Source organism: Sinocyclocheilus rhinocerous, unplaced genomic scaffold (assembly GCF_001515625.1).
Source record: "Sinocyclocheilus rhinocerous isolate Xijiao unplaced genomic scaffold, SAMN03320098_v1.1 scaffold97, whole genome shotgun sequence".
Taxonomy (NCBI): domain Eukaryota; kingdom Metazoa; phylum Chordata; class Actinopteri; order Cypriniformes; family Cyprinidae; genus Sinocyclocheilus; species Sinocyclocheilus rhinocerous.
This window is the reverse complement of record NW_015666183.1, coordinates 167,733-180,974: the sequence shown is the minus strand read 5'-3', so window position 1 is coordinate 180,974 and position 13,242 is coordinate 167,733. Positions and strand designations below refer to the sequence as shown.

The window sequence follows — 13,242 nt, the reverse complement described above, 5'->3', positions numbered from 1 at the left end:
TATATATATATATATATATATATATATATTTAGGATTTTAGAGATAGACACTCTAAATCTTCAACTTATAGTTCAAAATCTTCAATTTATACATTGTTTTGTTGTATAAATGCACCGTTAAAATGCATTTATGAATGCATTTTTCTTATTAGCTATACAGTTCTGTTGGTGATATGAAATACGAAATGGCAATAATATGATTTTAAACCCTTGTTTGCAAAAAAAAGTATTTTTATAAACTCATGCACTTGGCAGATATTTAATGCTATTTTACACTTATAACCGTTTTGGTTTGTTTGCACAGTCTCTTGGACAATGTTTGGCCATACTTCTCTTTGAGGCGCTCGATGTCCTCTCCCAGATTGTCCCGGTCCACCTCCACCGTGGCCTTCTCGTTGGTGAGCTGGTCCACTTGTCTCCGGAGTTCTCTCATCTCATCTTCGTACAGATCACCGACCCGGGACGAGCCTTTGCCCCTCATCTGCTCCAGCTCCGCGATCAAGATCTTATTTATATATATATAAAAAAAAAAATGTTATCAAACATATATTCAAACTAATTACATTTATTAATAATGTAATTGCATTAATTTTTAGCAACAAAAAAATGTAGGGGTTAGATCAGGTAGAAATAGCTCTTTAAGTTAACAAATACTTTAATAACATATATATGTGTGTATATATATTATATTTTACAAAATAATATAAAAATTTTATTAAACAATATTTGAATATTTAGTCAAATCTACTGACAAGATAACATGCAAACAAACAATTTTTTTGAAGGTAATGTCATCTACTGTTACTATTTGAAATGCAAATTACATTTTAATAGGTTATAATAATTATTATTATTATTGTTGTATTTAATTTTATTTATTTAGTTATTTTTAGGAAGAATAAAATAAGAGAAAGAAAACTAAAGCGGAACGTTTCGTCAATGCACTTGTTTCTAGAGGATCATGTTCGGGAGCGCACAGGCGAGTCTGGGCAGCGGCGCGCTCGTGCGCACCCTCGCACCCTTGCTCATGTAGATGGATGGAGACGCGGAGGACGCGCTGCTGTAGGACACCCGCGAGCTTGTGCGCACCGGGCTGCTGTACTGCCGGCTGGAGTAAGTGGACCGAAGCATCGCTGGTCGCTCTCCACCGAACATCCTTTTGTAAGAAGATGTGTTTGGTCGGCTGGCCATTGTAATCCTTTAGTTCTGGGGTATTGTTGAAGTCAGCGTCTACTTTCACGAACTACCGCACCCTGTCCAAACCAACCGAGACCACTGCAGAGGTTCTGCTTGCATTTATAGTCCACTCCCTATGCTAATGACATAACGGTGCAGGGAGCTTTAGTGACGCAGAAGCGCCGTCGGGGCGGAGGAGTAGAATGTGCCTCTCCATAACTATCAGTGAAAGAGTTTGACTCTGGCAACACCAGGAGAGTAGCCTATATTCACTTTTGTATCATTTGTTTTTCCGTTTAATAAATGTATTTTCGTAAAATGTTTAATATTAGCTGTATCTGCATTGTATTTAAATTTTATAATATACATAATAAACGATAAATATTCAGTTTATTTATCCATTCATTCGTTTACCGGTAAATACAAAAATTATTAGCTCATTTCTGTTTTTAAATAATATATTTTTACAAATATTTTTAGATGTTTTGTAGGTTATTATATAAATATTTGTTATTTATTTTCGTAGTTTTCATCTATCTATCTATCTATCTATCTATCTATCTATCTATCTATCTATCATCTACAAAATCACACAAACACACACACATTTTTTTGAAGGTAATGTCATCTACTGTTACTATTTGAAATGCAAATTACATTTTAATAGGTTATAATAATTATTATTATTATTGTTGTATTTAATTTTATTTATTTAGTTATTTTTAGGAAGAATAAAATAAGAGAAAGAAAACTAAAGCGGAACGTTTCGTCAATGCACTTGTTTCTAGAGGATCATGTTCGGGAGCGCACACATGTGGCACGCTTGAGACGCTGTCAAAATATCATAAACATTATTCAGCAGGAAAAGATGGAGAACATGGAGCCACTCCGTGTTCTGGAGTTATACAGCGGAATAGGAGGGATGCATTATGCGTTAAAGGGTACGTCATTTGGTCTAAATTTGTAGCGATTATTGATAACATGACTGACACAGGATCAGTTGCAGAGGCTCTGTGTCTAGAAAATGATTGACACGCTGGTGGTGTTTGAGTCTCTGTTGTATGATCCCCACAGGTGTCACTCTTCCCTTACTGTACATTTGCAGTGCGTTTTCTTCATAAATAAAATGTGACATTCACAGACTGAAGAAACGTTCGTGTGTTTCTTTAGAGTTGTGTTGTGAAGACTAGCTAATTTCTCAATAGTTGAATTAGTAGAAATGTGTGCGTTTCTTTCAGAGAGCTCAGTTCCTGCTGAAGTTGTTGCTGCTGTGGATGTCAACACAACAGCCAATGAAATCTACAAACACAACTTCCCCAATACCCCACTCCTGCCAAAAACTATCGAGGTCAGTGCTTGCCCTCATGAATCTCAGTTGGTTATGAAAATGATTAAACACATTTTGTCTGAACGCATAAGCGGCTCCCATTTTGCAAATGTATACAGACAATAATACGTAATCTAACAAGTAAGATAATTATGACTGATTTTTTTTTTTGCATTTTTTGCCTGGAGTTATGTCAGATTATTGACCTTTCTGCAACTCAAACAGCTTGTGTAAGCAAAATCTGTCTTATTGAACTGATTTATTGCATTCGTAACAACATGTCTCTTTTGTAACATCCTTAAAATGATGTTTCTTGGTTAATTCTATCAGCACATAGTCCCATGACTGCGTTTTTAAAAGCAATAGGAGGTAAAAGTGTAACTGAGCGGTTTTTGTGGTGGTTAAAGGTTCTGTGCTTCGTCAGCATGGTAATGATGTACCTGCCACTGACCTCAGTTCGTAAGAATATAAAACAATGCTTGAAAGAATGGATGGAGGTTTAAAGAGTGATAATGAAGATGGATTCGATATTTAAATGACATTATTGTGGAGTAAATCTGTCTTTGTAAATTTATTTTTGAATGTATAAGAATGTTTACAGATCAAGACTTATGCAAGATTAAATAACTTAATATTTTTGCTTTATAACATTGAATTGTTCTAAGTGTGAGGTTGTTGTTTTTTTTTTTTGAAGAGCAGTCATTTATTTAATTATTTATTTCTTTATTTTTTAAGTATAGTTGTTTAATAATAGTTCTTTTGGCTTTGTGTATCAGGGAATGCCGTTACAGGATTTTGACAAACTGAACATTGACGTGATTTTGATGAGCCCACCATGTCAGCCGTTCACCAGGTGATCCGCATGTTTTTCTTGTTCATTGAAGTAGTAGTTCACACAAAACAACAATTTTATTTTTGCCTGCATGTTTCAAATTGTATGACTCTCTTTTTTAAAAATTTTTTTATATGATGTTTTTTTTTAAATTATTTTTGAAAGAAAGGAATTTATTCATCAGTGATGCGTTATATCGATCAAAAGTAACAATAAAGACATTTCGAATGTTATGAAAGCATTATATTTCAAATAAATCTTGAACACCTGAAAATGACAGTTTCCACAAAAAGCAGCACAACATTGAACATTGATAATAATAGCACATTTAAGCAGCAAGTCAGCATATTAGAACGATTTCTGAAGGACCATGTGACACTGAAGAGTGCTTTGAATCACATGAATAAATTACATTTTAAAATATATTCAAATAGAAACAGTTCAATATTAATATTTCACAATATTACCGTTTTAACTGACCAAATAAATGCATAATAGACTTCTCTCAAAAACATTTCAAAATCCTACCAACCCCAAACTTTGGTAGCATGGAAAAGGCTGCTAAATTGGTTGACTAAAGCTAATGTGTGTTTCTCAACAGGATTGGTTTGCAGGGAGATGTTGCCGACCCCAGAACAAAGAGCTTCCTCTATATCCTGGAGCTTCTGCCAAGGTCCGACTGATCAGTCTGTGCTCTTTTTAAGTCACTTAAACATTAATTCTCTGATATTGATTTCCAAATTTGAGTTTGCTCTCTTTCTTAAAGGGGTCATATGATGCTGCTAAAAAGAACATTATTTTGTGTATTTGGTGTAATGAAATGTGTTTATGCGGTTTAAGGTTAAAAAACCACATTATTTTCCACATACTGTACATTATTGTTTCTCCTCTATGCCCCGCCTTCCTGAAACGCGTTGATTTTTACAAAGCTCATCGGTCTGAAAAAGCAAGGTGTGCTGTGATTGGCCAGCTATCCAGTGAATTTGTGATTGGCCGAATACCTCAAGCGTGAGACGGAAATGTTACGCCCCTCACCATACTGTGTTGATGCCGTGTCCGGCCAGAGCACCGACACAAAAACATGAAAACCCATTACAAACGAGGCATTTGTTGCATCCAGTGGGGACATAGGCGTGGTTGACTCTTAACTTTTATAAAGAATATCTCTTTGGATTTGAGACTTTAGTCTTTGCAACTTTACAGATCTTCTTTATGCACCAAGAGCTTGTAACACTCCGAAGAGAAAGGAAAAATTGAAATCGCATCATATGACCCCTTTAATATTACTTCCTATGAACAAGCCAAATTTCCTGGCAGTGTCCATTCTACGGTATTTTTGCACCTCTGACATTATTAATTCATGTCTGATGAAAGGACAAAGAAGCTTCCTTTCTTTCCCTCTCCATTTGCCCTTTCTCAAATCCGTTGTGTTATTCTCGAGCTCTGCCAGAGTTGTTTTTTCCCTGAACGTGATTGTGTAAGAATGTACCTCTCTTCGTCACGGCAGGCTCAGCAAGCGGCCGCGCTTCATTCTGCTGGAGAATGTGAAGGGCTTTGAGACCTCTGCTGCAAGGTAACCAGCGCGGCACAGGAGCCTTGAAATCACCATAGTTACATGGCTATGAGCCAGCGGGGTCACTGGTTTCCCCTCTGTGTTTCTGCCACCATTGATTGTGCTAATAAGAATCTTATAGTTGTCTCTGCACATTAAACTGGAATGAATGGAAGTATTTTAATGTTAAAAAAAGTAAAAGCTTTACCTTAAAATTAGTCTTACACTCTTAAAAATAAAGGTTCCGAAAGTGGGTTTTGGCATAGAAGAAGTATTTCTGAGAACCTTTCAGTGAATAGTTCTTAAAATAATATTTTTTAGAACAGATTAATGAACTAAAGAACCTTTTTTCCACTCCAAAGAAAATTCTATAATTTACTCACCCTCAAATTGTTCCAAACCTGTATACATTTCTTTCAGCTGTTGAACACAAAGAAGGTATTTTGAAGAATGTTGATAACCAGACAGTTGACGGTAGCCATTGACTTTCATAGTATGTAATAAAATACTGTGGAAGTCAATGGCTACCGTCAGCTGTTTGGTTATGAACATTCTTCAAAATATCTTCTTTTGTGTTTTTCGGAAGAATGAAACTCATACACGTTTGGAACAAGTGGTATTTGATGACTTTGGGTGAACTATCCCTTTAAAGTTTCCATGGATGTTATAGGTTCTTCATGGAACCATCAGAGCCAATATAAGCCAATTTTTAGTTAGCATCAAAAAGCGTAACTGAGCTGTTTTGGTATTTTAATTTACAGGGATGCTTTGCTTAAGACATTGAGAGAGTGTGACTACAGCTTTCAGGAGTTTCTGATCTCACCAACATCTGTAAGCATGTCTCTTCACCTCTTAATAGTTTTGTATCCCAGTTTTGTTTTCATGATGGTTTTTATTGCCACAGCTTGGCATACCTAACTCTAGGCTCCGATACTTCCTCATTGCAAAGAGACCACCAGGATCCTTCTCATTCCCGACTTCAGCAGAGGTACTTTTCTGTTTAGATCTATTCTAACTAATGCAGTTGCAGTTGAATACTGAAGCTTTTCTTCTACTGGCAGATTATGGAGGGCTTCCCCATGTGTGAATCACCAGACAGTCTCGCTGTTCCACACAATAATCCTACATCATCTGAATGTGAGAGAGAAAAGAGTGGGACGATCATTTTTAAGCTGGAGACAGAACAAGAGTTGGGAAGGAAGAGGATCCAGGACAGTCAGGAAACAGTTCGTAGGCTGCAGGACTTCCTGCAGGAGGATAAAGAAGACATGGATCAGTATCTGCTGACCCCCAAAACCCTGCTCAGATACGCTTTACTGATGGATGTAGTTCAGCCCAGCTGCAGGAGATCAGTCTGCTTCACTAAAGGGTGTGTGCCTTACAATATTAGTTTGTATTATGATAAATACGTAATTTATTTTATTTATACATTTATTTATATATTCTATAAGAAATGAAAAAACATAAATTTATATTTTTATATTTAATTTAATATTGAATTTTATTCATAAATGAACTATGTATTTTATAAAAAGGATATATATATATATATATATATAATTTATTTGTTATAATTATTATATAACAATTAAATACATATAAAAAATTATATTATTATATATCATAATTTTTTATATACATATAAATGCAGTTATAATGAGGAAAAATTTTAAATGTATTTAATATGTACTAAATTTACTAACGTTTTCAGCCACCAATAGGAGTGTACTATTTAACATGTTTGACCATATTTAAAATGATTCCCCAGCTAATATCCTTGTTGGTTATAACCGTTGATTGTTTTTGTGTAGTTATGGTCACTATGTGGAGGGCACGGGCTCTGTCCTGCAGTCCTGTGTGGATGTGGAGCTAGAGACTGTGTTTAAGAACCTGGAGCTGCTTTCTGAAGAAGACAAACTAAAGCAGCTTCTTCAGTTAAAGCTGAGATACTTCACACCCAGAGAGATCGCCAACCTCATGGGCTTTCCTGCAGATTTCAGTAAGACTTTGACCCCATTCACCCCTCACAGCATACAATAAAATCACATGAATTAACAGAAATCTTCTCAAACCTAACATTAATATAAACAGATATGCATAGATGTCCTTTTATGATGTAAGATTTCAGCAACATAAGCTTTAAAGTCCACTTTGTCATTCCACTGGAGTGTGAAAGGTTAATAAATAACTTCCCAATATTCACTCTTGGCTTCCATGCAGATAATAAGCTGTTACAGGATTCGATTCGATTCAAAAACAGCTGCAAATGATGTCAAGAGTTTGTTTTTAGACAGCATTTTACCATATAATAGTCAAGAATTCAGTCCGTTTTTGTGACATGGGGCATTTTAAGGGAGTACTGAGCATTTAGTGAAATATATTACATTATTGTAGTTGTCTATGAAATGTCATTCACTGGCCCTCATGTTGTTTGTGCATAACCCATTTTTTTATATTTTGTGTTTCAATCTGTTTTTTATTATTTTTATATTTTGTGTGTTTCAGCATTTCCAAAGCACATTTCCGTTAAGCAGCAGTACCGTGTGCTGGGAAACAGCTTGAACATCCATGTGGTTTCACATCTTATACGTCTCGTGATCTCAAAATAGACATTACATGGACTGAAAGAAAACAACCATGTACAGGGAAAATTTATGTATATTTGTATATTAATAAATAAAATGTTATTTTTACTGAACATTTGTTTTTTTTATTAGTGTCACAAAGTGTGTGAAATTACATATTTTCCTTCATTTGATTACACAAAAACAAAAGATCAGTGGAAGTATAGATTAAAATTAGTGCCGTCAAACGATTAATCACGATTAATCGCATCCAAAATAAAAGTTTTTGTTTACATAATATATGAGCGTGTACTGTGTATATTTATTATGTATATATAAATACAAACAAATGCATGTATATATTTAAGAAAAATGTTTATATATTAAGCATATTTATATATAATATAATAATATAAATGTATATACATGTAAATATTTTCAAAATATATAATGAATGTGTGTGTATTTATATATACATAATAAATATACACAGTACACGCTCATATATTATGTAAACAAAAACTTTTATTTTGGATGCGATTAATCGCGATTAATCGTTTGACAGCACTAATTAAAATGAGTTTTAAATAGCTGATTATATTAGCTTTAATGGGTCATTTACTGTGAAGCTGTTCATATTCAGAGAATGAGCCCTAAGCAGCAGTTTCAGTCTTAACTTTGGTTACTGATCTCCAAAAACATGTGACAGCCACTGACACTTGACCAATAAAGTCAAATCGCTGGCATGCAGCTGAGTTAAATGCCCTCTAGACAGTTACGTGTTCTTTATGAGTGATTTTAGGAAATGCAGTGGTGTTAAGACTCCTTGGGTCCAAAGTGCATCTCCGGCTGCTTGTGTTTTAGGCAGGTTTAGGTGTGAAGGTACAGTACAGTGTCTGATGAGCGTCCTGGGACGAGTTCTCTCAGCATGGCTCGGACACTGAGCTTCTCCTGGCTCTTAGTCTTTCTGCTCTTCCTCTCTGGACTGCAGTGTGACCATGGTGGTAAATCTAACAACAGGCAAAAACGGGACATCAGCACTGACCAGTATGTATTTTAAATTAATTATTTTATGTTTGCTTGAAAGATTGATACGTTGCCGTGTTTGAGACCACCTGAAATTTGAATAGATCAGTTCTCATAGTTTCAAACGCTTGGATGGGGTTTCTTTGAGTTTTCCCTGCTGCAACTCTGAGTATAATTTTGTGAATATTTTGTGCTTCAATGTGACGATGGTCATGAAACGGATGATGTTATTGAACAGTATAGATTGTTTTTAAACAATAAAGGTTTTTAATTCTGCTGCAAGTTAGAAATTAAAAGTGTCCTACCTGGTAATTGATTTGCAGGCCTCGTATGATATCAGAAAGTGGTCACCTCACATTCTCTGCTGGCTACAACAAAGACATTCGCTTCACAACCTCAGGGACAGGAAGTGTGAAGGTGGGGGCCGAGGATCTCATCCAGCAGATAAATCAGGTGAGTTCATGATGAGTTTGACTGAAGCATCAGATTTCTGAGTAAAAATATGGCTCATATTAGACGAGCTAATAATTGCAAGACTTAAGGCTTATGTTATTCTCAGAAAATGAGAATTTGATGAGGTGAGACGAGGATTTGATTAAAAATAAAAATTCCAAAATGTCTAGGGTTTGTCATTTTATTTTTTGTTTTGTTTTGTTGATTTTGTTTTTCCTTTATTTTATTTTATTTTATTGAGTTCTTTGGTTGTGTTTTTTATTTTATTTTGTGTTATTGTTTTTTGTTTATTTTTACTTTGTTTCATTGTCTTTTTGTGTGAATTTTGTTTAGGTTTGATTTGATGTTTTTTGTTTTGTTGTTTTATTTTAACTTGTATTGTTTTGTTTTGTTTCTTTTTGTGTGCATTTTGTTTAATTTCATTCCATAATTGTGTTAATTTAGATTTATTTCATTTACATCTCATTTTCTTTATTCTAGTCAGTTTTGTCTGTTATTGAAGCACTTTGCAATTTGCTAAATTGGGTTCTTTTTATTTAATTTTGTTTTATTGTTTTTTGTTTATGTTTACTTTTTTGGTTTTATTGTCTTTTTTTGTATGCATTTTGTTTAGGTTTAATTTTGTTGTTTAATTTTGACTTTTTTTGTTTTGTTTTGTTTAATTTCTTTTTGTGTGCATTTTGTTTAATTTAATTTAATTCCATAATTGCATTTAATTTGGTTTTATTCCATTTACATTAAATTTTCTTTATTCTAGTCAGCACAGATCAAGCATTTTGTCTGTGTTACTGAAGCACTTTGTTTCTGGGTAAAGTTGAAAAAAAACTTAATCAAGTTTTAATCAACTCTGTTCCAGATCAAAATGAACAAAGATGACATCGATACCATAAAGAACAGTGGCCCTTCTCCGGATATTACAAACCAGCTCAATCAGCTCAACACCAGAGTGACGACGCTTGAGACAAAAGTTCAGACAATAGAACAGGTATCGCTGTAATCATCCATTTCACTTGAGGATTATTGCTCATATGATTAAAGGCCTTCCATTTCAGCCGTTATGATTTAATCTCAGTTTTATGGCGTTCTGTATTTCATAGACAGTGCAGCGGAAGACGTGCAGCAGCAATCCATGTCAGAACGCAGGAACCTGCTTGAACTTGTTAGACGCATTTCATTGCCTCTGTCCTGACAACTGGCAGGTCAGTCATTCAGACATCCTTCTGTCCTTCTGTCCTGTTCATATGTCATTCTGATTGCCACTTGGTTCAATCTCTTTACAGGGTCCTACATGTGCAGTGGATGTGAATGAGTGTCAGGTGTTAGCAGGAACTCCGCTGGGCTGTCAGAACGGGGCCACATGTGTGAACACACCCGGATCTTTCACGTAATCCTCCGTTATTTCTCTTGAGTGGGGTTTTTAGTGAGATTTTTATGTTCATATTTTACTTTTCTTTTGTTTATCAGCTGTACCTGTACTGCAGAATGGTACGGTCCACACTGTACATCTCGCTATGATGACTGTGCAGGCGGAAGTCAGGATCTGTGTGTTCACGGCTTGTGCATCGATTCAGACAGAGTCAATCCCAATGAGGTGATTATGTGTATTTAATCTCAGTTTTCCACATGCATTTGGATGTACAAATAAAGTACTCATCAGTCAATGTTTGGACAGTGAAAAACTGTAGTTCACCCCAAAATGAATATTCTGTCATTATGCACTGTACCCTCATGTCATACCTGTTAAGACTTTCTTTTTCCATAGAACAAAAAAACAAGAAATTTTAGAGGATTTTACTCATCCTAATAAGGACCTTTAAGCTTCAAAATAAATGCGATAGTGTCATAAAAGTATCATTAAAGTGGTTCATACAACTATATTCCATCTCTTCTAAAGTCATAAAATAGCTTTGTGTGGTTAATATGCCAAAATGTAAGGCATTGACACCCCCCTTATCATTCCATATGATTTTATCCTGATCTGTTAAAGATAAAAGCAGATGAATGGGACATTACCCTTTTGCGTAAAATTTCCAGTCTCCAAAAATGACAAAGAGCACCATTAAAAACTAGTGCATTTGACTATAATAGTTTTAATTGGAGGAAAAAACTAAAATTTCAGTCTATTCTTCACAAGTGTTATCATATGACCTAATATTAGTTTGGGGTCTCTCCTGCTCACCAAGGCTGCATTTATTGGATCCAAAATACATTGAAAACAATAATATTGCGAAATAGTATTACAATTGAAAGTAACTGTTTTCAATTTTAATATATTCTAAAATGTAATTTATTCTTATGATACATAGCTGAATTTTCATCATCATTACTCCAGTCTTCAGTGCCACACGATCCTTCAGAAATCAGCTGATTTTCTGATCAAGAAACATTTCTTATTATCAGTGTTTTGGGCTGCTTAATATTATTGTGGAAAGAGCAGCATGAACATTCTGCTTAACGTCTCCTTTTGTGTTCTACGTAACAAATAAAGTCATACAGCTTTGGAACAACATGCATCTCTTTAATGTCTCTTTTCAGCCCAAATATAAGTGTATCTGTGATGCTGGCTGGATGTCTCCTCCCGGAGAGTCAGCGTGCACGGCTGATGTTGATGAGTGCAGCCTCCCGAACAAACCCTGCTCCACAAACCCCCCTGTGCAGTGCTTCAACACTCTGGGCTCGTTCTACTGCGGCGCCTGCCCTGCAGGTCAGACCACTCAGCCCAGCTGAGCCACGTCACATGATTATTGCCAAGATATCCATATATCAATCATTTATCTTTTCTTAGATAGTTTATGTAAAAGATTATTGGGTGCATTTACGTTAAATGCATGTAATAGCCTAACAGATTCTTAATAAGAACATTATTTCATGAAGTGAATTCTTTTGGTTCCTCCAGGATGGCAGGGTAACGGTTACAGCTGCCAGGATGTCGATGAATGTGCCACAAACAATGGAGGCTGTTCTACTTCCCCCATGGTACCTTGTCTCAACACCATGGGCTCCTTCCACTGCGGCCAGTGTCCTCCAGGTTTAGCTCACATCCTGATTCTCATGCAATTTAAAATAAGATCTGTTGTCTTAACAAGAATAGTTCACCCAAAAATGAGAATTTGTGCAGTGCTGTACAAAATTTTGGGGTTGGTAAATTTTTTAAAAATGTTTTTAAAGTCTCTTATATTCACCAAGGCGTTGCCAAAAACAGTAATATTATGAAATATTATTATAATTGTTTTATAACTGTTTTATATTGTAATATATTTTAAAATGTAATTTATTCCTGTGATGCAAAGGAATTTGATCCTTCAGAGATCATTCTAATATTTTGATTTGTTGATCAAGAAATATTTATTATTATCAATGCTGAAAATAGTTGTGCTGTTTCATGTAATAGAAAGTTAAAAAACAGCATTTATTTGAACAATATAAACAATCTAAATGTAACTATCACTTTTGATCAATTTAATGCATCCTTTTAAAAGTATTAATTTCTTTTTTTTTTTTTTAATCTTTTAAATGGTAGTATGCTGTTTTGAAACTTTTATTACTTTCTTCAAATTTTTTTTTATTTTTTTTTTTACAAGTATTTTGTCTGTCCTTTTCCATGAATGAGCACTGGGTCTGTCAATCTCCAAAAAGCACCATAAAATTAGTCCAATGGACATGTTCACTATATTCCAAGGCGTACAATAGCTTTATGTGAGAAACATTCTGAAATGTCACTTGTTTTGGGTGAACTATGCATTTAATATCTTAATATTCAGAATCAGAATCATTTCTAGTTCATAATTTCCCTCTAGAGATTGCTAGGAAATTGAAACATGCATATTTTAGTACATCTCACATGTTTGCTGGTCTTCTGTCCTGCTTTCAGCACAGGCTGGCCTGTAAAATCCTGCTGAATCATGGTTTTTGCTCACTGTAATATGTTTCAAATGAGAGACAGATGCTTGTGTGATCTGAATGTCATTATATTCCCTCTGGGAGAGATGGAGATAGAAAGCTAGGAGAGGTGGAGAGATCCATTAGCTGGGTTCATTGAGGACAGTGCTGTCTGTAGGTCCTGTTAATATATTCAGCTTTACAAGTCTCAGTTGACTGCTAGATCGCAGAGAAAGACCAGACTCACTGAAATGATTGGGCTAAAATAGCCATTAAGTGTAAGATGAGACTGCTTGACCCCATGTGTGTGTCCTCAGGCTATGAGGGAGATGGGAAGACTTGCACTCAAGCTGACATCTGCTCCACCAACAATGGAGGATGTTATCCACTGGCTACCTGTACTTCTACTCCAGGTACACCCACACACACACAC

General features: G+C 35.2%; 3 protein-coding genes across 3 annotated transcripts in view; 2 read left to right on the top strand and 1 right to left on the bottom strand.

The window, feature by feature from the left end:
- LOC107732120 (vimentin) overlaps nt 1-505 on the bottom strand; it is a 6,517-nt gene extending 6,012 nt beyond the window's left edge. Inside the window, exon 1 of the mRNA XM_016543377.1 lies at nt 330-505. Within this exon, the coding sequence (XP_016398863.1) occupies nt 330-481 (152 nt within the window). The 5' untranslated portion in view covers nt 482-505. The remainder of the gene's footprint in view (nt 1-329) is intronic.
- Nucleotides 506-1,956: 1,451 nt separating this feature from the next.
- On the top strand, nt 1,957-7,551 carry trdmt1 (tRNA aspartic acid methyltransferase 1). The gene is made up of 10 exons (XM_016543326.1): nt 1,957-2,117; nt 2,415-2,524; nt 3,280-3,356; nt 3,937-4,008; nt 4,843-4,908; nt 5,649-5,718; nt 5,792-5,875; nt 5,949-6,256; nt 6,699-6,886; nt 7,393-7,551. The coding sequence occupies exons 1-10, from the start codon at nt 2,045-2,047 to the stop codon at nt 7,494-7,496; spliced, it is 1,152 nt and encodes a 383-aa protein (XP_016398812.1). The 5' UTR covers nt 1,957-2,044; the 3' UTR covers nt 7,497-7,551.
- An 812-nt stretch (nt 7,552-8,363) lies between these two features.
- Nucleotides 8,364-13,242, top strand: part of cubn (cubilin (intrinsic factor-cobalamin receptor)) — a 43,696-nt gene continuing 38,817 nt past the window's right edge. The window contains exons 1-9 of the mRNA XM_016543286.1: nt 8,364-8,498; nt 8,801-8,930; nt 9,787-9,915; nt 10,028-10,129; nt 10,211-10,314; nt 10,395-10,521; nt 11,466-11,634; nt 11,827-11,958; nt 13,127-13,222. Of these exons, the coding sequence (XP_016398772.1) occupies nt 8,380-8,498; nt 8,801-8,930; nt 9,787-9,915; nt 10,028-10,129; nt 10,211-10,314; nt 10,395-10,521; nt 11,466-11,634; nt 11,827-11,958; nt 13,127-13,222 (1,108 nt within the window). The 5' untranslated portion in view covers nt 8,364-8,379. The remainder of the gene's footprint in view (nt 8,499-8,800; nt 8,931-9,786; nt 9,916-10,027; nt 10,130-10,210; nt 10,315-10,394; nt 10,522-11,465; nt 11,635-11,826; nt 11,959-13,126; nt 13,223-13,242) is intronic.